General features: G+C 49.8%; 2 protein-coding genes across 3 annotated transcripts; both read left to right on the forward strand.

The window, feature by feature from the left end:
• CD300C (CD300c molecule) lies at nt 1-4,800 on the forward strand. Its single transcript, XM_019466347.2, has 4 exons — nt 1-434; nt 955-1,290; nt 2,784-2,907; nt 4,008-4,800. Exons 1-4 carry the CDS (start codon nt 374-376, stop codon nt 4,138-4,140), a joined length of 654 nt encoding a protein of 217 aa, XP_019321892.2. The 5' UTR covers nt 1-373; the 3' UTR covers nt 4,141-4,800.
• A 2,832-nt stretch (nt 4,801-7,632) lies between these two features.
• CD300LB (CD300 molecule like family member b) lies at nt 7,633-23,797 on the forward strand. 2 transcript variants are annotated; one of them, XM_019466349.2, is made up of 4 exons: nt 7,633-7,878; nt 14,659-14,988; nt 16,192-16,279; nt 21,413-23,797. In XM_019466349.2, the coding sequence occupies exons 1-4, from the start codon at nt 7,842-7,844 to the stop codon at nt 21,477-21,479; spliced, it is 522 nt and encodes a 173-aa protein (XP_019321894.2). In that variant the 5' UTR covers nt 7,633-7,841; the 3' UTR covers nt 21,480-23,797. The 2 variants fall into 2 exon arrangements, with proteins under 2 accessions (XP_019321894.2, XP_019321893.2); XM_019466348.2 differs by lacking the exon at nt 21,413-23,797 and adding an exon at nt 17,091-18,534 and having other exon boundaries at nt 7,677-7,878.
• Nucleotides 23,798-25,556: the final 1,759 nt, after the last annotated feature.

Here is a 25,556-nt window from a genome sequence, read left to right on the forward strand (position 1 = left end):
CTGATGTGGCTCCGTAGTGTGGGGGTGAATGTGGATAGTGAGAGGAGCAGCTGTGGGCTGTGGAGAGGGATGGCAATCCCACGCCGGCCCTGGACCCGGATCGGGACCTGTCCACAGATTGAGAAGCACGCAGGGCACCAGGTCCTGGGCTCTGCACCAGCCCATGCTCTTCTGTCCCCAAGCTTCCTCCACCCTGACCAGTTCGAGTGACCATGGAAGAAGACTGTGGGGACCAAAGACAGACTGAACAAGGAACCAAAGAGGCCTAGGAAAGCAGAAGTGGGACGTGGAGACCAGACCTTCTGTGAGGAGGCTTGAAAGTGTTCCCCCTCAGGAGCCTGACATTGCTGTGGGTGACGTCTGTGCCATAGAAATGACCCTGGGGAATGGGAGGGCATGGCTGCCTACAGCTCTACTCCTTCTACAGGTCCCAGGTGAGTGGGGCTGAGCCTGGGCAGGGAAGTTGGCCCTTGGTGGGAGGGAGGGCAGGGGGAGGTGGGGAGAGAGGGACCCAAGGGGAAGGAAGGAGGATGTGGGAGGGAGGAGGGAGAACAGAGAAAATTCCAGGAGCGGCCAGCTACTGCCTCAGCAGTGACCAGAAGGATCCAATGCATGAAGCAGGTGAATCTTGTCCACTGTCCTGGACTGAGCAGCACCGATGAGAGGGAATCTGTGTCCACCATTAACGTCATTGTCACAGTCAGAAGTGATGTCTTGGAGCATCATGTGCACACGTGGGCACACACACACACACACACACACACACACCATGAACAGCCTCTCCTTGTCCACTCTGTGACATCCTCTCCCTTGGGTCTCAGGAAAGGACTGTCTCCTGCCAAGGCCTCCTCCAGATCCTGAGGGCCCTTGAGGGACCCAAGAGGCACCTTGACCCCAAAGCCCACTGACCCAGGCCCATCTGATGAGGGGCCCACACTTGGCTGTGTTTTCCAGGCTGTTCCTCTATAAGTGGCCCCACCTCCGTGACGGGCACTGTGGGGGGATCCCTGAGCGTGCAATGTTCATATGAAGAGCAATTAAGAGAAGTTTCCAAATACTGGTGCAAAAGGCCATGTTTTTGGAAAACTGTGGAGACCAAAGGGTCAAACAGAGAAGTGAGGAATGGCCGCGTGTCCATCAGGGACCATCCTGCAAGCCTCACCTTCACAGTGACCTTGGAGAACCTCACAGAGGATGATGCAGGAATATATCGGTGTGGGATCGATACATCATGGTTAGGAGGATACTTGCAAGACCCCGCCGTCCACATTGTGGTGTCTGTGACCCCAGGTGAGCTGTACACACCCATCCCCCAGCACCAGTACTAGGGCCCCTGAGACTGGGGCCGGTCACCCCGAACCTTCAGGAAAGTGGTGACACGTAGGCTAGAAGAACAGGGAGAGGATGGGGCTGGTGACGCGGGACACCGGGGAGGTGTATGTATGTATGTGCTCTTGTGGGCGTGTCCACATGTGTGTGTCTAGATGTATGTGCATTCATGTGTGCATGTGTTGTGTTGTCTGCACACTCACACAAGCACACCCCTGGCTGTCGTAGGTGCCTCTGTATGCCACACCCTGACACACTGTCAAGCCTAAAGCTCTCCCGGGAAGGGGGATGGGAGAGGCCCCGAGTCTGAGGCCAGCTGCCTTCCTGCCCTGACAAGAGTCCTGTCTACTCTAAAGGGACCCTAGTCTCCTCCTGGAATCTCTCTATCCTCCCAGTGGGAAACAGGACCCCTCAGATATTTCTTCTTCACCCTTATAGGCTGCCCATGACCCTGGGGCCCTAGAGAACATCACTATGTCATGGATGGTTCCTAGGGCCCCAGCCTCACAGCTGTGATTTTCAAGATCTGCAGCAACCTCGAGACGGCCCAAGAATGAGCTCCAGACCCTGATCTGGAGCTTCTGTGACCATTTGGGAACCACCCCGCCCTCCAACTTGACCCTCCCCCTCTTCTTCTGGCACCTCGTCCCCACAGGAGGGAACCCAGAGAAACCCCTGAAATGGCTCCCCTCAGACAAAGGAGAAGGAGGAGAAAATGCGTTCTCAGGTCTTATGGTCCCAAATATACCGAATAAGTCTTCTTTAATAGAACCCTGTTTTTGTTTCCTAAGAACCAAATGAAGGTCATCCCTCTAAGTCTGTGGATTTTTATCTCGTGTTCTTATTCTGCTGTTGTCCCTGGTTCCTCTGTGGGAACTCTGAGGTCCTTCTTGTGGGTCTTAGTTTGTCTCTCATACATGAGGCATTTCCCTCCCATGCCCTCTGTTGGTTTCTACTCAACAGTGAGGAGCTGAGTGTCCACAGGCGTCCCTGGGGACCTGAGGCAAAGACCTTCTTCTCATTGGCTTTAAGACAGGCCACTTTCTATGGGGTCCACTGGGTGTGTGTCTGTCTCCCTAGATCGTTCTTTCTGGTCATTCCCTCCCCCAGAGAGGACTGTGCAAGGGCCGCCCAGGTTCGTAGGCCTGGCTGACAGTTCTGGGGGCTGAGTGCATTGAGGGCCAGGGTTTCCGTCACTCATTGCAGACTCTGCTGAATGTGCTCTTTTGTGATCCTCACCCCAGACATCTCTCCTACAATCTCTACAGAGTAAACCTCACCCCATCCTCTGCCAGGGTGCACGTGGTGTGGCTGTGGCTGAGCCTGAAGCCATGTGTTCTGTCCATGCACTGGAATCTCTGAGTGACCAGGACTCTGTGAGTCAGAACCACACAGTTGACCGAGTGGGAGACCCAGGGGGAGGGCGGCAGGCCTGATGTGTGCTTCCCTCTCAGGCTCCACTGAAGCCCCCAGCATCATGAGGTCCACCAGCCCCCCAGGCCTTCACAAGACCCTGCCAGCACCCACCGGGAGCACTGTGATCCAACAAGAGACCCCCAGTCCCAGCCGACATCCTGGGTAAGAGGCTTTCATGGGGAGACTTATGACACCTGACTGATTTCTAGACCACACGGGGAGCTGAGGAATGAGGGTGCATCTCTCTCAGCCCAGCACCCTCATTATTTACCAAGTCCACACCTAACTGTGAGGGTCCCACCTAGTGCCAGGCACTCTTCTGTGGATACAGCCCTGAGCCACTGAGACACATCCTGCTCTGACAAAAGTGGGGGGTGGGATTCACACAAGGACTAAGTCAACATGCTCATCATGATAAGTGCGTATTCATGATGAGTGCTTGGAAAAAATCCGTCAGAGGGGTCGGGGAGGGCACGTGCGGGAGGGGGACAGGCAAGCTATTTAATACACAACCACGAGGGAGAGGACATTTCACTGGGGACCTGCAGGATTTAGGGAGTCGCCACTCAGGTGTCTGCAGAAATGGGGCTCCAGGGAGAGGTAAGAGCAAGCATCAAGAGTTTTACAAAAGACACCTTCAGGGCTTGGCCCAGGCCAGGTGCTCTGGGGGCCGGTGGCCCTGCCCTGTGCCCCCTCCTTCCCCCGCCCCCCAAGCCCTGGCCAGAGTGGCATCCTGTCGAACACCAGGCCTCTGAGGGAGGTGAGAGCTGAGCCATGTCATCTGTCCCTTCTATCATCAGCCACGAACCAGGTGCCACACAGGTGCCAGATGCTCATTGCGAATAAAGCTAACATTTCCGAGCCCTCGTGGGAGATACTGTTTACGGGAGAGCAGACACCAGACAAATAACCCTGATACTGATTTCTAGTCCACAGACAGGGTAACCCCCAATACAGAAGGCTGAGGTAGAACCCTCTTCCTGGCCCAGGTCCCACGCCACTCCCTGGGGTCTCCCTCACATCACTCCAGGGGCCGGGCCCTTTTTCGTGTCCACCGTCCTGTCTCAAGGCCACCTGTTAGCCTGAGGGGTACGGGAGCAGTCTCTAGTGTGGGGCTGCCATGCCATGGACCCACCTGGGACTCATCTCCGCATGGGTTGTTGGGGCCTCAGGACATGGGCACAGGGACAGAAGGAAAGCGGAGGGTACCAGGGCCTCTCCCTGAGGATGTGGCTCACTGTCTGTCACTGTGTCCCCCACAGGTCCCTGCTCAGCAGCGTCAACTTCTTGCTCCTGGTCTTCCTGGAGGTGCCCCTGCTTCTAAGCATGCTCAGTGTGGTCCTCTGGGTGACCAGACCTCAGAGGGGCTCTGGGGGACGGGCGGAGTCAGCCTAATTATGAAGACCAGTAACACCTATTGCCCATTGATGATCTGTCTGGGAACACAGCGCCCCTCATGGATGGGAACGGCCTTCTGACCAATACATCCAGCTGTTGTCCACATTTCTATCAGAATACTCTGTATGGGAATGCAAGCTGGTGCAGCCACTCTGGAAAACAGTATGGAGGTTCCTCAAAAAACTAAAAATAGAACTACCCTACGACCCAGCAATTGCACTATTAGGCATTTATCCACAGGATACAGGTGTGCTGTTTCGAAGGGCACATGCACCCCCATGTTTATAGCAGCACTATCAACAATAGCCAAAGTATGGAAAGAGCCCAAATGTCCATCAATGGATGAATGGATAAAGATGTGGTATATATATGCAATGGAGTATTACTCGACAATCAGAAAAAATGAAATCTTGCCTTTGCAACTATGTGGATGGGACTAGAGGGTATTATGCTAAGCAAAATTAGTCAGAGAAAGACAAAAATCATATGACTTCACTCCTATGAGGACTTTAAGAAACAAAACAGATGGACATAAGGGAAAGGAAAACAAAAATAATATAAAAACAGGGAGGGGGACAAAACAGAAGAGACTCATAAATATGGAGAACAAACTGAAGGTTATGGATTGTGGGAGGGGGAGGGGCTAAATGGGCAAAGGGCACTAAGGAATCTACTCCTGAAATCATTGTTGCACTATATGCCAACTGATTTGGATGTAAATTTAAAAAATTAAATTAAATTAAATTTAAAAAAAAGAATACTCTGTAAACTTTTTTGGTAACTTTTTTTCTTGCAATGTATCATAGACACAAAAGAATGTATCCAATAAATGCATACTCTTTTTAAAATAATTTTTAATGTTTATTTATTTTTTAGAGAGACAGAATGTGAGGGAGGGAGGGAGGGTCAGAGAGAGAGGGAGACACAGAATCTGAAGCAGGCTCCAGACTTTGAGCTATGAGCACAAAGCCTGATGCAGGCCTTGGACCCACAAACCATGAGATCATGACGTGTGTCGAAACCAGGAGTCAGGCGCTTAACCAACTGAGCCACCCAGATGCCTCTCCAACATATTAAAAAAAAAAAAAAACAAAAAAAAAAACAAGCCAAATCACATTATAGAAGTTGTTATTTTTATTGTTGTTATTGAGTTGCATGAACTCTTTATATATTTGGTATATTAACCCCTTATCTGATATATGACTTGCAAATATTTTCTCCCATTCTTTTGGCTATCTTTTCATTTTATTGATTGTTTCTTTTGCTGTGCACAAGACTCTAATATGAGGGGCGCCTGGGTGGCTCAGTTGGTTAAGCATCCAACTCATCACGAACATGCACACTTATCTTGATGAGTGTGTCGACCTAGTCCTTATGTGAATCCCCCCACTTTTGTCAGAGCAGGATTGTGTTTCAGTGGCTCAGAGCTGTATCCACAGAAGAGTGCCTGGCACTTGGTGGGACCTTCACAGTTAGGTGTGGACTTGGTAAATAACGAGGGTGCAGGACCAAGAGAGACACACCCCATTCCTTAGCGCCACCACCCCCCCATCCCCGCCCTTGTGGTCTAGAAATCAGCCAGGTGTCATAAGTCTCTTGGTTTCAGCTCAGGTCCTGATATCACAGTTGATGAGTTCAAACCCCGAGTCAGGCTCTGTGCTAACAGTGTGGATCCTGCTTGGGATTCTGTTTCTCTCTCTCTCTCTGCTCCTCCCCCACTCACACATGCTCTCTCTCAAAATAAATAAACAAACATTTAAAAAACAAGCAAGTTTTTAATATGCAGCCCAGTCCTACTTATTATTAATTTTTGCTTTTGTTGCTTGTGTTTTTGATGTCATTTTGATGTCATTTCCAAAACTCTGTGCCAAGACCAACGTCAAGATGCTTTTTTCCCTGTTTCCGCCTAAGAGTTTTACAGTTTCAGGTGTTACATTTAAGTCTGAATCAACATTTGGAGTCAGCATTTGTGAGGGGTCCAAGTCCGTTGTTCTGCACGTGGTTCTCCAGTTTTCCCATCACCATTTCTTGAGCAGACTCTTCTTCCCCCCTTGGCCACTCTTGGCTCCCTTGTCAAAGGTTAGTTGACTTTACATGTGGGGAGCTATTTGTGGGCTTTCAATTCTGATCTAGAGGTTTTTATGCCGGTACCATACTGTTTTGATTACTGTAGATTGGTAATATGCTGTGTGTCACTACAGGACTGAGCCTTCTTCTTCTCTCAGCCCTTCCGAATGTGCCCCAGACCCCAGGACTTCCAGGAAGACCTTCTCTCTCCACAGCTGGCTCTGGAAACCTGGGAAGAAATACCTTCATCTGTTCCCCAAAGTTGTTCTTCAAGGGGCCCCTGGGTGGCTCAGTCAGTAAGCATCTAACCTTGGCTCAGGTCATGATCTCATGGTCTGTGAGTTCAAGCCCCATGTCGGGCTCTGGGCCAACAGCTCAGAGCCTGGAGCCTGCTTCAGATTCTGCGTCCCCCTCTCCTGCTCACGCTGTGTCTCTGTCTCAGAAATAAAATAAACATTAAAAAAATTTTTTTAAGTTTAAAAATTTAAAAAAAGGGAGGGGGGTGTCTCAGTGGCTCAGTTTGTTGAGTGTCTGACTTCAGCTCAGGTGACAATCTTGCGTTTGTGGGTTCAAGCCCCATGTCGAGCTCTGTGCTGACAGCTCAGAACCTGGAGCCTGCTTTGGATTCTGCGTCTTCCTCTCTTTCTGCCCCTCCCTTTCTTGTGCTCTGTCTCGCAAAAAATACAACAAACGTTAAAAAAAATTTAAAAAAAACCACAAAGCTGTTCTTTAAGAGTTTTAGCTACTGGGTTATAAATCAAGATCCCAATTAAATTAGGTCAGGTTAAGGCTAGAATTTGCTTTATTACTAATTAGAGAAACCAGTTCACCAGCCTTCTCTCAGCCTCCTGCCCTAGGCTTATTATGTCTGACTGCCTATCTAGCATCTAAAGCTTTACCCGGGGCACTAATAATAATGTAGAGTGCTAGCCCCATCCCAGGATTGTGTCCTCAAAACTTTGCATGCCTTTTCTCACTTAATTCCTATAACAACTCTTGCGAGCCCAGTTTACAGATACAAAAACTGAGGCTCAGAAAGGCTCAATAGGTTGTCTGTGGCCACACAGCTTGTAAGCGGTGCTTGGGGTTAAAGCCCAGGTCTGTCTGATCCTACAGCCTGCACTTTTATGCCCTTGGTTGTAATGCCTGAGCAAATGCATCTCTAAGTGCACCAAGGTTGCTCACCTGACACCTGAGTGGGAAGGAGGCTCTGCTCCCCGCTGCTGGGACCCACTGCTGTGGTAGAGAAATGTTTCTGGAGCTGACATGCAGGCTATTGTACCCCTCGGGCCCTAAGCCCAATGGGTCCGATGCATCCTGCTGAGACCCTTCTGCAGAAACACATCATCCTGCCCCTCCTCACTCTGCACAGCCCTGTCTCCTCTTTCCTACGTAGTGGGGACTTCCGTGCCCTGTGATCTGGCCCTTCTAAGAAACTGCACCCAGTTTGCTGAATAATTAAAAGCAGGAAATACTCTATAAAAGGAAGTAAATAGGTAAGAAACTCAAAGGCGGTCCAGTCAAACAAAGTGCAAGCTGGGGCTCCGGCAGAGCTCTGAGAGTCCAGCTGGGATCCGAGTGTGAGCTCCGGTTGTGGATCCAGAGGGACGAGGAGCCCGAGAGGCAGGACCATGCTGCTGCCGCTAGTTCTTCTTCTCAGCCTCCCAGGTGAGCGCGGCTGGGGCCCTGGGGACTTCGTACTATTAGGGCAGGGCAAGGGATGGATAGCGACCCCAGGCTGAAGGGGAAGTGTCATATCTGGAGAAATGAGAAGTGGCTCTTTTTCATTTATTCAGCAAAAGCATACTGGGGTCTTACTCTGTGCCAGGCATACACCAGGCCCTGAGGAAGTGAAGGGAAAAGGGAAACAGGCCTGGCCATTAAAAAGAGGACCCCATGGGATGCCTGGGTGGCTCAGTTGGTTAAGCGTCCGACTTTGGCTAGGTCATGATCTCATGGTTCGTGAGTTCGAGCCCTGCGTTGGGCTCTGTGCTGACAGCTCAGAGCCTGGAGCTGCTTCTGATTCTGTGTCTCCCTCTCTTTCTGCCCCTCCCCTGCTCATGCTCTGTCTCTCTCCCTCTCAAAAATAAATAAACATTAAAAAAAATTAAAAAGAGGACCATACAGACAGCATCCGTTTGATGAACCTTGAAGAAAGGGATCAGCCCTTCGAGCAGAGAAGGGAGAAGAGCATTCCAGGGAGAGGGGAGTGCTTGGCCAAGACATGGAGGCTTGAGAAAGGATGGGGCACTCGTGGGCTGAGGGCCCACAGTGGGCAGGGGGCCCATAGTGGGCAGGGGGCCATGGGGTGACTGGTTGGTCGTGAGGTTGGAAACACACAAGACAAGATTACGAAGGCCCTTGGAGGCCAGGCCTAGGAATCAAGCCTTTCAAAGAGAAAATTGCTCAGGAACCCAGGTGGGAGATGGGAGATGGGTTGTGTATCTTTTCCTCCTTGGAAAGCCACTGCACACCGAAAAGACATTAGGGACAGTTCAGAGGTTTACAGAACAGATGCTCTGTGTGTGGGTCACACAGTCTTCTCTCTGGGCCAGGAGACTGACCATCTGGCAAAACAGACTGGTCCACAGGGATCCCCCAAAAAGGGCATAGCTAGGGAGTGGGGAGACTGGAGTTCCAGTCCTGACAGGGGCATGTGACACGAGCAAGTCCCTCATTGCTCTAAGACCTGGATTTCTGGTGTGAATGAAAGTCCCTGAAGCCCTTCCTAGCTGTAACGTTGTGGGACCCTGTTATTTGGATCAGATATAAATAGATGAGGGCTGTGGTCATTCTCGAATTATTGCCACCATTGTTGATTTTATCAATGATGAGGAAGCCCATGATAATGCCTGCAGATGGGTGGGGAGGGCAGCAGCTTCTCTGTGACTTTTACGCTCCTTAGGCGGGACTCCAAATGTCCCAGAATTCCCAAAGAACAGCAATTCAGAATGCCTGCATCTCCCCCAGGACTCTACCTGTGCATTTGAGTTCAGAGACCCCCATCTGCTCCTCTCTTAATCCCAACATCCAGCTCAGCAGGAGGCCAAGGATAAGGGTGAGCTGCCTGGGCTCCCACACACAACACACACACAGTGGAGTCAGATGCACAACACCCCCATTCACATCTGTGCTCTCACACACTCATACAGAGTTAGACACACACTCACGTGCACACACAGGCTCACATACAATAAGCCACACACACTGTCTTCTCCTCCAGACGAAGGCTGAGAGGCACAGTGGCTGCTCTGACTTGGGCAGGCCGGGTGCCGCAGAGACAAGACAGGGTGTCCCTCATCCTCCTCCAACTCTGCAAGTTAATGAGGGAAGGGAGTGAAGTAGTCAATGATGCAAGAAAAGCCACCCCACTAGCAAATGGCCATTAGACACTCTGGGGTTACTTCTGTGAAACAAAGAATGAATGTGGATGGGCTGAGGTCAGAATGACCCAACTTCCAGTAGGACATTCTTGTCTGTTCAGTTTTGTGGTCCTGCAGCAACCTAGAGGAGAAGGCAGGGTGCTGGCACAGATGGGTGCTCAGTAAGCATCTGCACTTAGAAGCAGAGAACCACAGACCCGTAGCCCAGAAATTACTCTTTGGAGCCTGAGCTGGTGCAGTTGCAAGGGGACCCCAGCAGGGACACCTGCCCCATCATTGCAGGGCAAGGTGGGCTCAACCCCCTCTGCACATCCCACACCCACGTGAGCCCCTCTGCTCTGAGCCCTGCCCTTGGCTGCCTTTGGCCCATTTTGTGTCATTTGTCACTTGCTATCAACCCAGAGAGCAACTGTTTTCTCGATTTTGACACAAGACTATTCACCAAGGATTATGCATATGGGGCAAACTTCCCTGAGGGATTGACATGAAGGGAGAGAATTTCCATCTCAGAGTCAGGGATAGGAAAAATGGAGATTCAAACAGTTTAGGGTTTGAAAACCCATCGGTCCCACTCCCGAGTCCTCCTCTGAGCTGACTGCTGGCTGTCCTTCCTTCACACCAACTCTCGACAAAACACAAAGACTTGATGAGTGGTTCTGCCCATCACGGGCTGTGCTTATAAAAGCCTCCCACATATTTCTTTTTATTTTATTTTGTTTTTAAAAATTTCTTCATGTTTATTTACTTTTGAGAGACAGAGACAGAGCACAAGTGGGGGAGGGACAGAGAGAGGGAGACACAGAATCCAAAGCAGACTCCAGGCTTTGAGTCATCAGCACAGAGCCCGACGCAGGGCTCGAACCCACAAATGGTGAGATCATGACCTGAGCGCAAGTCAGATGCTTAACCGACTGAGCCACCCAAGCGTGCTGCACATATTTCTTTTTAAAACAAGCCCAGTCACGTTATGAATGCTTTACTGACAGATTAAATTAACAAAGCTATGGTCAATGACACTTCGGTTTTGAAGGAGTGGCATCTCTCTTCCACTCTTCCATCTCTCTTCTTTGATTGTTGGCAAATACCATCTACAATGAGTCTTGGCTTTGGACTGTAGCTATATTGTTGATGTCTGACCATTTCTGCTGACTTTTTTTTAATATGTATTTATTTTTGAGAGAGAGAGAGAGAGAGGGCATGAGCGAGGGAGGAGCAGAGAGAGAGGGAGACACAGAATCTGAAGCAGGCTCCAGGCTCTGAGCTGTCAACACAGAGCCTGATGCGGGGCTCAAACCCACTAACCATGAGATCATGACCAGACACTTAACCAACTGAGCCACACAGGTGCCCTTTCTGCTGACTCTTGCATTTGATTTTAATTTACATCATTGGTGTCCCTTAGCAACCTTTTTCCTAATTGAGTTCTTCTGCTTATTACCATTTTTTCTTAGTTGTTTTGTTAGTGATGTTGTAAACATTCTCACGTAATAGAAATGTATGATTTAGAAAGTGACATTCTGGGGGCGCCTGGGTGGCTCAGTTGGTTAAGTGTCCGACTTCAGCTCAGGTCATGATCTCATGGTTCATGGGTTCGAGCCCCGCATCGGGCTCTGTGCTGACAGAACCCAGAGCCTGGAGCCTGCTTCGGGTTCTGTGTCTCCCTCTCTCTGTGTCCCTCCCCTGCTCATATTCTATCTGTCTCTCTCTCTCTCTCTCTCTCTCAAAAATAAATAAACTTAAAAAAAAGGGAAGTGAAATTCTGCCCTCCACCCCAATTTCAGCACTGACCACTGATAAAAGTTTACAACAACTATTGTCCTGTTTTTTTTTTCCTGTTTTTTTTCCTGTCCAAAGATCTTGATGTCCAGGTTCTTTGTAAAAACAATCATAAACTTGGGACACTTGGGTGGCTCAGTCAGTTGAGCATCCAACTTCAGCTCAGGTCATGATCTCACCATTCTTGGGTTCGAGCCCCACATTACGCTCTGTGCTGACAGCTCAGAGTCTGGAGCCTGCTTCGGATTCTGTGTCTCCCTCTCTCTCTCTGCCCCTCCCCTGCTCACACTCTGTCTCTGTCTCTGTCTCTCCCATCTACATAGATATAGATGTAGATGTACACTGAGTCTGTCTGTGTCCCTCTCTCTCAAAATCTCTGCTCCTCAGTGTCCTAGTGAGGGAGACAGTGAGAGAGGCTGGTAATGGTAACAAAATACCAGTGCAGCATCCAGGTTCCTATAAAGGCATGGGAGCCACGGGACGAAGCAGTTCTGGTTGGGAAAGGGAACAAGGTGACCAGTAGGCAGGCTGGGCTTGGAGAAGGGTTTCCAGATGGAAGAAAGGATGTGAGCAGTGACATGGCCCCTGAGAAGGGTCAGAGAAGAGAAAATTGGGAGCATCAGGCTATAAGGTCCAGTGGAGGCAGGGAGGGGTAGGAAACAGTGGTGGACAGAGAACTTGGATCTAAATGGAAGAGAGAAAAAAATTGAATGCCCAACTAAAGAGTTTTAAATCATCCGGAGACAGTGGCAAGTGGTTGCAGAAGAGATCATGAGATCTGCTCATGACAAGTGCTGCTGAAGACGGGATGGGGACAGTTTTAGCACATGACTCCAGCAGTGATATGCAGAAGGCACTGGAGAAGGGGGTGCAGTGGAGAAATCTTGCTGGATACCACAGCCATGATCTAGGCACCAGATGAGCTCCTGACTTGGTGACAGTCTCTCACTGGTGAGGCAAACTCCGAAAGATGGTCTGTGGTTTGACATGTACCTGAGTGTTACAACAACCTGCAGAATGGAAAGTACCACAGCCATTTTGCAAACCAAGAAGCAATACCCAGGGAAGTTAAGTAGCTTGCCCAAGATTTCCCAAGTAGCGTGCGGTAGAAGTGTCTTTCTGTGTCCACATTCACTCTCTTTCTGCTGTGTCATGCTGTCATCACGAACAGAGGGGAGGAAAGAAGAGAATCATTTTGGGAAACATTTTTGAGGCAGAGTTGACTAACTTGTTTACCAACCAGTTGTAGAGGGAAAAGGGAAGGACAGGACTAATGAAGATGCCAAGATCTCCTTCAAGTGCGTTAGTGGCGCAATTGTTTTTTTTTTTTTTTTAATTTTTTAATGTTTATTTTTGAAAGAGAGAGAGAAGCAGAGTATGAGTGGGGTGGGGGGGGCAGAGAGAGAGGGAGACACAGAATCTGAAGCAGGTTCCTGGCTCTGAGCTGTCAGCACAGAACCCAGTGTGGGGCTGGAACTCACGAACCATGAGATCATGACCCAAACCAAAGTCGGACACTTAACCAACTGAGCCACCAAGGCTCCCTGAAACACTGTTGGTTTGAAAAGCATAGATAGAGCTCATTCTACTGATGGAATACTACTTTTATTTCCAAAGGCTGCTGTAACAAATTACCACAAACTTAGTGGCTTGAAATGACAACATTTACTATCTTGCAGTTCTGAAAGTCAGAAGTCCAAAATAGTCTGACTGGCTGAAATCAAGTTGTAGGCAAAGCTGGAGTCCCTCCAGAGGTCCTGGAGAAGAATCCTCTTTCTCACCTTGTTCAGCTTTGAGAGGCTGCCTACATTCTTTGGCTTATGATCCTTTTGTCTTCCCTCAAAGCCAGCAATGTAGCATCTTCCGATCTCCCCCTGACTCTGACACCCTCGTTTTCATCTTATAAGGACCTTGGTGACGACCTCAGACCCAACTGAATAATGCAGGATAATCGCCCTACCTCAAGGCTGATAACTTAATCACATCTGCAAATTCCCTTTGGCCCTGTAAGGTGACATATTCACACATTCTTAGGATTAGGACATCAACGTCTTTGGTGGGGCATAATTCTGCCAACCACAAATGCAAACCTCAAGTGACCTAAAATAGCATCAGGGAGAAGGTTCGAGGTGTGAAGAGGTTCACCTTCCTGGTACCACAGACCTGACTCCTTCTGCCCCATGCAGACGCCCCCACCTCCCTGGCCTGGCCCTGAGGCTCTCCATCTAAGACAGTCAGGAGAGGCTTCCATTGTGTTCCTCTGCTTCTCTGTGATTGTTCACGTCCATGTGACCAAGGCACAAGTGATCATTGCCAAGGACAAAGAGTGTCTGTCCAGCCACATATGGTCAGCTTAGCTGGCTCAGTCCCCAGAGCAGAAGAATACCCTTTGCACTTGTGCTTGTCCTTAACCCGTCCCACTCCCAGTTGACCTTTGCTAGCATGCTATGTGAGCCCTCCACTAGAAAAAAGAAATACTGAAGAAGACCAAGTTCCAGGTGGATTTAGTTCTGTGACTATTGATTTTGAGGTAGAGATGTATAGTGTGTGTCTGGAAATGGTAGACTGGAGCTAAGGGGAGAATTTGGGCCACAAACATGGGATTTGGGGGACCATCAGCATATTGACAGTAACTGAAATCATAGAAATGGGGAATCCCTCCATGGGGGTGTAATAAAGTGGGACAACATGAGACCTGGAGAGGGGACCCTGGGCTACTGCCGAGGTGTTCTCAGACTGGATCACACTGACTCACAACAACTGACTTGGGGCCTCTCTTTCGAGCTGTGTGGCCAGTGACATTGCCTCGATTGTCTGAAACCAGTCAGGGTGGGAATAGTTACATTACAGAAATTGGAAAAATGCTACAGACAGAGATTTTCTCCCCCAGAGGCCTAGTTGTTAAGTATTTATTTACCAACACACCACTGTCTGCACCAAGATTTAAAGAGGGAAGAAGAGAAATCAGCAGAGGCCTCTGAGATGAGCAGTCAGAGAAGGAAGAGGTTAAATGAGGGCTGAGTTGAGAAGACCAGGAAAGACAGTGTCAGAGGTTTGGGAGTTTTGTTGCTGTGAGCAGGGCCCATGAGATGAGGGACCCAAGAGGCCGGGACATTGTCACCAAGAGAGCTGACAGGGAAGCTGGATGGAGGAGGTGGATGTTCAGGGTGAGCCAGGGTGTGGCCCAGAAGGTGAGGACCCTAGATCAGTCCTTGGACACCAGCCTGGGGCCACTTGAGCCCATGGAGCTCAGGTAGCAGAAAATGTATCTTGGGATTCTGTCTTCTAGGTTGCCTCTCCATCCAAGGCCCAGAGTCCGTGAGGGGCTTAGAGGGCGGATCTGTGACTGTGCGGTGTGACTATAAACCAAGATGGGATTCCTATAGGAAGTGGTGGTGTCGTGGAGCATACTGGGAGTTGTGCAGGATCCTCGTTCAAACCACAGAATCACAGCTAGAAGTGAAGGGAGACCGTGTGTCCATTGGGGACAACCGGAGTCACCACTTCCTCACAGTGACCATGGAGAAAGTCAGGCAAGATGACACAGACACTTACTGGTGCGGCATCAGCAAGAGTGGACCTGACCTCGGGGCACCTATCAGAGTGACCATTGAGCCAGGTGAGAACTTTCTCATGTACACAGTGAGGCCCTCGTGCTCAGGACAGAAAGATTGAGGTTCCTCCTGCCCGAGGGCAGAAGGAAAATAGTTGAGTGCCTGAGAACAGCGTCTCCATCACCATCTGAGGTTCCCTGAGGCATCCAGCTGATGCAGGGCAGGGCTGGCCAGCATTGGGGTGGGGGTGGGGACGTGGACCCCGCCTTCGATGCCCACAGCCCAGGCCTGCTTTCCTGTGGACCGGAAAGCCCTGGCAGCCCCACATTCTCCCATCAGAGTTCTGGCTTGACCTTGGATGCCCGCAGACATTACTCTAGGAAATGGTCACTCTCTGACAGTCACACTCCAGACCCGCCATTACACAGAGAGGAGAAGGGGAGACACCTGGGGAAGCCCAGAGGGCCCCAGCACTGAACCCCAGGAGCTTGGCCAATCCATAGTGGCTGTGGGACCCCAGTCACTCTCTTCTCTATTTTTTCCTGGCTGCATAAGAGGGAGCAGGGAGTTAGAGGGACCCAGAAAGGGGCTGGTGTAACAGTGGATGCTTTAAGGCAAAAGGAAGGCTTTGACCATTAAGCTAATGTCACGGGACCCCTCTGGCAGTCCTGGGGTCTCCTCAGGCCTGGGACTCAACTAAAAAAACAGGTCATGGTGACTCAGGAATCCATGACCAAGTAGGCCACCATAAATCGTCTTCATAGTGCCTCATGAAGATGTTTAACTTATTACAACCATTGCTCACGAATGAACCAGAATGTGCCCTCTGGTTCACCAGTCCTCCAAAGTCCTCCTCCTCCTTACCACCCAAATAACTGGGGCACCTCACTTCCGGAACCACCTGTCCTCGAGCCCAGCTCAGGCCCCACTTGAGAGAAAAGACCAGGGACCTGCCCCCAGCCAAGAGTCCCACCTAAGAGGGATAAGCGGAGAGAAGGTGGAAAGATTTATCTCTCTCCCCCCAAGCAAGTACAGTGCTTCTTCTTATTTCGTTTTTATTTCTTCTTGTCACACTTTAAAGTGATGGAAAGCAACTATGCTGCAATTCTGAAGACTCAGCAGCAAGGGAGAAGCATGGGGACTGTATCCAGAGACGCAATGCCCAGTGCAGGGGCAGGGCAGCTCCCGGGGAGGGCTAGCAGGGCACTAGCCGCGTACGAGTGCCCTGTCTGTGCCCATAACTTGTGACTGACTCTGCCCGTGTCTAGAGGGAACACTTCTGACCACCTTGGCGAGCATGCTATCCAGGAGAACCACCAATGGCCGTGCAGGGGTATCGTCTGTCTCCTACAGCAGGTGAGTGGCTGCCGTCCTTACCCACCCCTACTTGGGGCCTCTCCTACTCTGCTTCTGTGCCCTCACATGATGCCAGAGCCGCCACAGCCAAGGTCAAGGCCCAAAGTGTCCCCCTCCATTGCTCCTGCCCATCTCACTCCTCACCCCTGTCTCCCCATGCCAGCCCTCCCCGGGAAGCCACTCTGTAGAATCTTTTTCTCTATAAACATCATCTGCCCATTTAGTTGTCAACAAAAAAAGCCTGATGACCTAGTGCGTGCCACTACATAGTGAAGTCACAGAAGCAGGCACACAGCCTGTTGTGAGGGACCCTACTGTGCCAAGAGGCACTCTGGGAAAGGGGAGCCACAAAAAGGACGATTAGAAAGGAACACGAGCCCCTGGGGCACCTGGGTGGCTCAGTCAGTTAAGCATCAGACTTTCGCTCAGATCGTGATCTCGTGGTTCGTGTGCTGACAGCTCAGAGCTTGGAGCCTGCTTCGCATTCTGTTTCCCTCTTCCCTCTGCCCTTCCCTGCTCTAGCTCTGTGTGTCTCTCTCTCAAAAAATAAATGTTAAAAAAATTTTTAATAAAGAAAAAAGAAAGGAAGGTGGACCCAGAACAAAGAAAAACCAAAAAGTTGAAGTTACTTCTGAGATGCCCTTGTGGTTGGGCCATTAAGGTTCATGGCAGCCTTCAGAGTAGGGCTGCGGGGCTTGGCCAGAGTAGGGTCACAGGCTTGGCCGGGCTGGCTAGTGCCCACTGTGTCAGGGAAGCAAGCGTGACAGCACCTGGGGTGCCTGGGGCCTGACGGCTCTGTCCCCTCTTGCAGGAACCACTACATCCTTCTGGTGTTCGTGAAGGTGCCCATCTTGCTCATACTGGTTGGTGTTGTCCTTTGGTTGAAGGGCCTCAGTAACGAAAGTCTGTCTACATGAACTTGTCCTTGATCTTCTCACCAAAGACACAGCCGCTCAGAAAGACGGATGAACAGAACCTTCTGACCCGTGGACCCCATTTCCAGAGGAGACGTGGGCTGTGGAAGAAATACCTCTGAGTCCTTAGGACGCGGTCACTGAGGCTGGGTGTGCTAAGGTGAAGCCGGGCACCCTCCTTGCTCGGCACAGCTCAGGGACAGAGCTCAGGGCCCTCCTGGGGAGTCAGGGGGTGCCAGAGAGCCAGCACCTGTTCCATTCCTGCAGGCAGCAAATGCCCCTGCCCCATGGGGCTCATGGTCAGAGCTGCTGGCCTGGAGCCCAAGCCCTGTCCTCCCTGACACCAGCTCAGCACACTTTATATCCAGACTTCTGGTTTATAGGGTTGTTTCTTAAGTCAGGTTGGGTTCGGATGACTTGTGCCCATGAGAACCCTGACAGATGCCCATGTGCACACACACACACACACACACACACACACACAGATGGTGGGCTCCTGGTTCTGGGGCATCGCCCCTCTACCCTGGGAGGACACCGCTCTGACAGCCCAGCAGAAGAGGGACCAGGAGTCTCTTTGGGCCTAGCTCCAGTGCCGGCCTTCCTTCACCTCCACCCCCCATCTTCTTCCTCTGTCCTGGCTCCCCAGGGCTCCCTGCCCCTCACCCCTCCAGGCCTGGGGCTTCCTGGGTGCTGCCTCTGTTCCTCAGGGCTGCTGGGCCTCAGAAACTACCTCAAGGTTGGGGAGGGCATTCAGGAAAACTGTCTGAGGGAAGTGATGTTGCCTCTCCTAAATGATGATGTGTAAATAATCTTAATAATTAATTTGTTTAAATAATCTTAGTGATTAAAAATGTCTGAGATAAGGTGCCTGGCTGGCTCAGTCAGTGGAGTGTGCAACTCTTGATCTCAGGGTTGTGAGTTCAAGCCCCATGCTGGTTGTAGAGATTACTTAAAAATAAAATGGACGCCTGGGTGGCTCAGTCGGTTAAGCGTCCGACTTCGGCTCAGGTCACGATCTCACGGTCTGTGAGTTCGAGCCCCGCGTTGGGCTCTGGGCTGGTGGCTCAGAGCCTGGAGCCTGCTTCCCATTCTGTGTCTCCCTCTCTCTCTGCCCCTCCCCCATTCATGCTCTGTCTCTCTCTGTCTCAAAAATAAATAAACGTTATGGGGCGCCTGGGTGGCGCAGTCGGTTGAGCGTCCGACTTCAGCCAGGTCACAATCTCACGGTCCGTGAGTTCGAGCCCCGCGTCGGGCTCTGGGCTGATGGCTCAGAGCCTGGAGCCTGTTTCCGATTCTGTGTCTCCCTCTTTCTCTGTCCCTCCCCCGTTCATGCTCTGTCTCTCTCTGTCCCAAAAATAAATAAAAAAAAAATTTAAAAAAAAAATAAAAAAAAAAAATAAAAATAAAAATAAAATAAAATGGTGAAGGGGCACCTGGGTAGCTCAGTTGGTTAAGCATCTGACTCTTGGTTTCAGTTCAGGTCATGATCTCACAGTTTGTGAGTCTGAGCCTCACGTCAGGCTCTGTGCTGACAGTGCGGAGCCTGGTTGGGATTCTCTCTCTCTCTCTCTCTCTCTCTCTCTCTCTCTCTCTTTCTCTCTCTGCTTTACCCATGCACTCTCTCTCTCTCTCAAAATAAATAAATAAACAAAAAAATATATCCACCATCAGCAAATTTCAAATATACTGCACAGTATTATTAACTATAGTCTTCATACTATACATTAGAGCCCAGAATTTATCTTAAAACTAAAAGTTTGTGCCCTCTGAGCAACATCTCACCATTTTCCCCATGCCCCAGCTCTTGGTTCTATGAGGAATATTTCCCTCTGAACACCTAGGGGACTTGTCCACCCTGCCCTTTGTCCTAATAAGTAGGCCCTGGTTCTCAGCCTCAGGAGGCCACGGGAAGATGCCTCACCAGTGGGTAAAGGAGAAGTGAATTCCTGTGCCCAGCCTGGAAGCTGGGAAAAACCCCCACCCACTGGGAAGCTATAGTGCCTTCCCTTTGCCCTTCAGCCAATGAAAAACCTTCTCCCACTTGATGCTTGGTTTGGAGCTCTGGTCAGTGGTGGGCCTGAAATTCCACTGCACCCAGAGAAGACAGACTTTGAGTCAGACTAAGACCCATTGAGTCAATCTTCTGGGGCCCAAGGTCCACAGTCCACCAGCTCCAAAGGTCCACCTTTGTGAAAACTTCCCTGGATCCAGCCTCCTCAAGATGCAACCAGATTCAGGTGACAACCAGCTCTTGGGGGGCAAGGCCAGCTGGCCCAAAAGGGTACAAGTCTACTGACAGTTGCTGCCCTGATGCCAGCTTTTCGCATAGTGTCTTACTGTTGATATTCAACAACCTCTATGTCTTTGTGAAGATTCTGTGGTTGGATTGCTACTCTCAGGACTTCATCCAAGAGAATGCATTGGAGTAGGCATCTGTTGTCTGTCCTGAACACCTCCCCCCCACCACACACACACACACACACACACACACACACACACACACATTTCTGGGAACCCCTTTGGTTCCCATGAAAACTGTCAAGCAAAACTTGTCTCTTACACCCACTGTCCAGGGTACAGAGAAAGACAGAAATTATAAATTAGGTACTGGGGCCGGGGAGCATTTTCCAGCAAATGTGTTTCCACTAGGAGCCGGGTGCCAAGGCCCCCACGCCCTTAAACAGCTCTAGACTGGCACAGTTCCTCATGTGTTCGCTTTAGCACATGTTGTAACCCAGAGTTAGCGGAGACAGAGAAGTGGAGAGCACAGGGACACATTGCTCTTCTAAGAAGGAAACACGGCTGGGGCGCCTAGGGGGCTCAGTCAGTTCAGAGCCTGACTCTTGATTTTGGCTCAGCTCATGATCTCATGGTTTGTGGGTTTGAGCCCTGCATCAGTCTCTGCTGGCATTGTGGAGTTGCTTGGGATTCTCTCTCTCTCTCTCTCTCTCTCTCTCTCTCTCTCTCTCTCTCTTCTCTCTCTCTCTGCTTCTCCCTCTCCCTCTCTCTCTCAGAATAAAAAATAAACTTAACAATGTATATATTTTGAGGCACCTGGGTGGCTCAGTCTGGTTAGGCATCTGACTTTGGCTCGGGTCATGATCTTGGGAATCGTGAGTTCGAACCCCGTGTGAGGCTCTGTGCTAACAGCTCAGCGCCTGGAGGCTGCTTCGGATTCTGTGTCTCATTCTCTCTCTGCCTCTCAAAAATAAATAAACTTTAACAAAATTAAAAAAAAAACAATATATGTATCTATATTTTAAAAGTATGTTAGAAAAAAAAAAAAGAAACACAACTTCTCCTTCCCCATGAGTCTCCTTCTCGTGGGTCCTTACTTCTTTTTTTTTTTTTTTTCTCTCTCTCTCTGGAGGGTCTGTACTTCTGAGCAGCTTTGCAACCACAGAGGAAGTTCACCAAGAGCAGGGTGAAGCTGGTCAGGGCAGGAGAAGCTGTGGCAGCCCCACCCAGAAAGGACACCACAGTGGGAAGGGCCCTGCCAGGACCTGGGGCATTGGGTTTGTTCTGTTTGATGCCAGATATGTCCTGAAAGGTGTTTTCTTTTCTTCCTTTTTTTCCCAGTATTTTTCAATGCTTATTTATTTTTGAGAGAGAGAGAGAGAGAGAGAGAGAGAGAGAGAGAGAGAGAGACATTGTACAAGCAGGGGAGGGACAGAGAGAGAGGGAGACAGAGAATCCGAAACAGGCTCCAAGCTCTGAGCTGTCAGCACAGAGCCTGACGTGGAGCTCGAACTCACGAACCATGAGATCATGACCTGAGTCAAAGTCAGATGCTTAACCGACCGAGCCACCCAGGTGCCCCCTGAATGATATTTTCTTAACCAATGAGGCTAAAGGATGAAGTTTCTAGCACTTTCCCTGCCTGGCCTCTGAAGCATCTCTCCCTACAGCTCACCGGTCTGGCTTGTTCAACCTGCTTTGGGCTTCCAGATCCTCATGGCTGGTCTCCTTATGTGCCCCCTGGGCCCCAGCCTGGCTGTCTGGGAGTCAAGTCTCCACCCAGAATGGGGTCCAGATTCAGCCCCAACAGCTCTCCTGGGGTCCTCCTAAACCCATGCCGTGGAGGCTAACAGCGAAGAGGCCTGGGGGCTGGGCTTCCTCTGGGCACCACTGTCTCATCTCATCTTGCTGGAAGGGGACTCTGAATTCCTCCACCCCAGGTCCTAATTTGCTGGTCATCTTTCTTCAAATCTTTTCTTAGCTTAGGAACATCAGACCCACAGCCCCCTGCCCATGTCCTGCTCTGCCAGCTCCAATGGAGTTCATGAATCACCCTTGAATCTGTGCAGCCCCAAGACTGGGGCCAACTCATCATGGCCAGGACAGAAGGTGTTCTGAAGGTGGAGGTCAGCCTCAGTCCCCGAGAGATGGGACCACCGTGCAGTGGGGAGCTACAAAGATGACTTTGGGGGAATGAGGGCCAAGGCTACTGTTCCCACTGAAAACATGGGTCTAGGGCCAGGTCTGATCCTCACGCCCTCATTTATTCATCCACTCATTCACTCATTCATTCATTCATTCATTCATACATTCAACAAATGCAACTAAATTACCTACTGACTCCAGGCACCGTTTTCAGGGCACATTGACTATTGTATGAATGAAGGGAGCCCCCCGGATGTCTCCTCCTGTACATTTGGCTTGAAATGCAAGAACCTGACCTCATATCAATTGCCCCCCTTTTATCACTGAATAGAAAGGTTTCAGGTGACAAGGTAAATCATGGGTTCTCCTCTGGCAGCCACCATTGGAGATGATTTAGAAAGCACAGCTTGGGATTCAAACAGTAATGAGATACTACTACCCACCTACTAGAATAGCCAAAATCCAAAACATCCACAACACTAAATGCTGGTGATGGTGTGGAGCTATAGGAACCCTCGTTCATTGCTGGCGGGAATGCACATGGATTTTTATAGCAGTTTTATTCTCTTTTGTTTTCGATATTTATTTATTTATTTATTTATTTTGAGAGAGACAGAGACAGCATGAGTGGGGGAGGGGCAGAGAGAGGGAGAAAGAGAGGATCCCAAGCAGGCTCTGTGTTGCCAGCACAGAGCCTGACATGGGGCTCGAACCCTCGAAACTGTGAGATCATGACCTGAACCGAAACTGAGAGTCAAAAACCTAGGAGCCCCAGTAAGTCTCAAATTCTAAAGCAACTATGGAGGCCGCCCCTCCTTCCTCTGGCTGACCCTGACCCTCCTCTGGAGTGGGACCTAGCCTCACTTGCCCCCAGGCTCCTGGGTCTCCCTCCACCTTTGAGGAGCTCTGAGGGGTGACACAGACCACATCTGATTCCCAAAGCTTCTGTCACTGGAACCCTCCGCACATCGTCTAGGATACCAGAAACACTAGCCGCGTCATCAGCCAGTCATCTGGTATACCCACTCACGGTGTCTGCCACTTGCAACAAGAAAATAAGAAGCTAGAGGAGGCTGCATTTAGAATGAACCAGAAGCTTACCAACAGGTTTTAACAAGTTACCAAGAAATGTCGACCAGGATAAGAGGAAGGAAGACAACTCTAGTTCAGGCACAATGAATAACAGATACCTGAAGACAGGAAGTTGGGAGGGAGACACCATAGGGTGATGGTTAACATGATGGCATCTGAAACTGGACAGACCTGAGTTCACGCCCCAGCTCTGTTGTTTCCTTGCCTGCCATCCGGACCTTTTGCTTTCACTAACCATCAATTTCCTCACCTAGAAAATGGGGATGAGCACAGATCCTGTCTCACAAAGCAATCATGACCACAGGGATTAAAAAACACCCTGCAGGCCAAGCGTTAGCTCAGAGCTCTCAGTCCACTCTTGGAAGTGCTTGGGGAAGTCAGTGAGAAACCAGGACCACTCAGGCTCTTTGAGACATCTTTCCAGGCAGATGAGAGAGGAGACCCAGAAGTTCTGGGCGATGGGACAGCTCCCTCAGGACACTAGCTCCTCACAGAGGACACAAAGTAACACTAAATTACCTGAAAGCAGACCAGAAAGGACCTGGAAAGGGACTCATAAAAGAGTTTATCTGGTTTGGCAGGTAAAGCAAAGTACATTAAAAAAAAATTCTTCTTGGGAATGCAAGCTGGTGCAGCCACTCTGGAAAACAGTATGGATGTTCCTCAAAAAACTAAAAATAGAACTACCCTACGACCCAGCAATTGCACTATTAGGCCTTTATCCATGGGATACAGTGTGCTATTTCAGAGGGACACATGCACCCCCATGTTTATGGCAGCACTATCAATAACGAAAGTATGGAAAGGGCCCAAATGTCCATCAAGGGATGAATAGATAAAGAAGATGTGGTGTATACACACACACACACACACACACACACACACACACACACAATGGAGTATTACTCGGCAATCAAAAAGAATGAAATCTTTCCATTTGCAACTACATGGATGGAACTGAAGGGTATTATGCTAAGAGAAATTAGTCAGAGAAAGACAAAAATCATGACTTCACTCCTATGAGGACTTTAAGAGACAGAACAGATGAACATAAGGGAAGGGAAACAAAAATAATATAAGAACAGGGAGGGGGACAAAACAGAAGAGACTCATAAATATGGAGAACAAACTGAAGGTTGCTGAAGGGGTTGTGGGAGGGGGGCTAAATGGGTAAGGGGCGTTAAGTAATCTACTCCTGAAATCATTGTTGCACCATATGCTAACTAACTTGGATGTAAATTTTAAAAAATAAAACTAAAAAAAATTCTTCTGAAAAACATGAAATTAAATAAATTCTTCTGTGCTAAGTTGGTCCCCAAGATAAAGCTGAACTCCTGGGAATTCACTATGTGGTTTAAACCTGGGTTTTACTGAAAGAGCCACTTCCTTTTTAAGAAGGAATTAACGGTTTGGATGACTCACTAGACACAGCTGGGTGGCAACAGAGCCGAAGTGAAAGACAAGCTCCTAGATCCCTCAGGTGGAAGTACACAGTGGTGCCAGCCCAGAGTGAGCCACCTGAGTTCACACCCAGAACTGGGAACTTGAATTTTATGTAATCCGCCTCTGCAGGTAGCAACAAGAAGGGGACAAGAGGGGAGCCTGGGTGGCTCAGTCGGTTCAGCGTCCGACTTTAGCTCAGGTCATGATCTTACAGTTCATGGGTTGGAGCCCCGCATCAGGCTCCTTGCTCACAGCTCGGAGCCTGGAGCCTGCTTTGGATTCTGTGTCTCCCTCTCTCTCTGCCCCTCCCCTGCTCACACTCTGTCTGTCTGTCTGTCTCTCTCTCTCAAAAATAAATAAACATTTAAAAATAATTAAAAGTGAAATAAAATAAAAAATAAATTAAAAAGAACAGAACAAGAAACCTAGCCCCTGGGGCAAATCCAGACTTGCCCCACCATCAACCCAGAGTGATGTGATAGATGCTGCAGATAAGGGAAGCTCCCTGAGCCACTGCTGGCACCCCTCCTGGGAAGCTGGGCCTGGGCCCCTCAGCCAATCTCTGGTCCATCCCTTGGTCCTGGCCCCGACGTCGTCCCAGTCAGAGCCTGGTGGAGGGTGACCCGGAAGCCACATGCGGTCACCAGTCCTCTTGTGTACCATCTCCCTTCTGGCACATTCGGACTCTCTCCATCTCATTCAGACACTCTGCACACCGGTATTGTGCACTAAGCAGGCAAGAAACACTGCAGGGGACACCATGGGGGACTCCAGAGGAAACAGATCCCAAGGAAACCTGGCCACACACCTCTCACCTGGCAAGAGGATAAACAAGTCTTGCTCAGCAATGAAAAAAAAAAACCACAACTGGGGCACCAGGGTGGCTCAGTTGGTTAAGCAACTCTTAATTTCGGCTCAGGTCATGATCTCACGGTTCCTGAGTTCAAGCCCTGCATCAGGCTCTGCACTCACATCCCACAGCCTGCTTGGGATCCTCTCTCCCCTCTCTCTCTGCCCCTCCCCTGCTCTTTCTCTCTGTTTCTCAAAAATAAATAAATGTTAAAAAAATGTTTTTAAAGAAACAACCTACCAGATGCTCTAGAGCAGGGATGGGTCATGCTAAGTGAGAGAAGCCAGGTGCAGAAGACAAAGTCTACATGATTCCCTTCAGATACAATTCTGGGAGGGGCAAAAAAGAAGCAATAATAGAGACAGAAAGCAGACTGGTGGTTCCCCAGGGCTGGGGTACAGGGGGATGGGGAGTGACCATTGTATGGGGTTTCTTTTGCCGTGATGAAAGTATTTTGGAACAAAATCAATGTGGTGATTGCATGACATTGTGAATGTACTAAATGCCACATGAAAATGGTTCAATTTATTTTGTGTGAGTTTCATCTAAAATTCACATCTTAGGGCACCTGGGTGGCTCAGTCAGTTAGGCATCT

Source organism: Panthera pardus, unplaced genomic scaffold (genome assembly GCF_024362965.1).
Source record: "Panthera pardus isolate Hobbes unplaced genomic scaffold, ASM2436296v1 HiC_scaffold_3, whole genome shotgun sequence".
NCBI classification, from domain to species: Eukaryota; Metazoa; Chordata; class Mammalia; order Carnivora; family Felidae; genus Panthera; species Panthera pardus.

What these genes read in the sequence shown, in the direction of transcription:
- CD300C (XM_019466347.2), top strand. Translation starts at nt 374, where the DNA reads ATGACCCTGGGGAATGGGAGGGCATGGCTGCCTACAGCTCTACTCCTT. An exon ending in TGTGGTGTCTGTGACCCCAG is followed by an intron (nt 1,291 to 2,783) that starts GTGAGCTGTACA and finishes CTTCCCTCTCAG; the next exon opens with GCTCCACTGAAGCCCCCAGC. An exon ending in AGTCCCAGCCGACATCCTGG is followed by an intron (nt 2,908 to 4,007) that starts GTAAGAGGCTTT and finishes TGTCCCCCACAG; the next exon opens with GTCCCTGCTCAGCAGCGTCA.
- CD300LB (XM_019466348.2), top strand. Translation starts at nt 7,842, where the DNA reads ATGCTGCTGCCGCTAGTTCTTCTTCTCAGCCTCCCAG. An exon ending in TCTTCTTCTCAGCCTCCCAG is followed by an intron (nt 7,879 to 14,658) that starts GTGAGCGCGGCT and finishes TCTGTCTTCTAG; the next exon opens with GTTGCCTCTCCATCCAAGGC. An exon ending in CAGAGTGACCATTGAGCCAG is followed by an intron (nt 14,989 to 16,191) that starts GTGAGAACTTTC and finishes GCCCGTGTCTAG; the next exon opens with AGGGAACACTTCTGACCACC.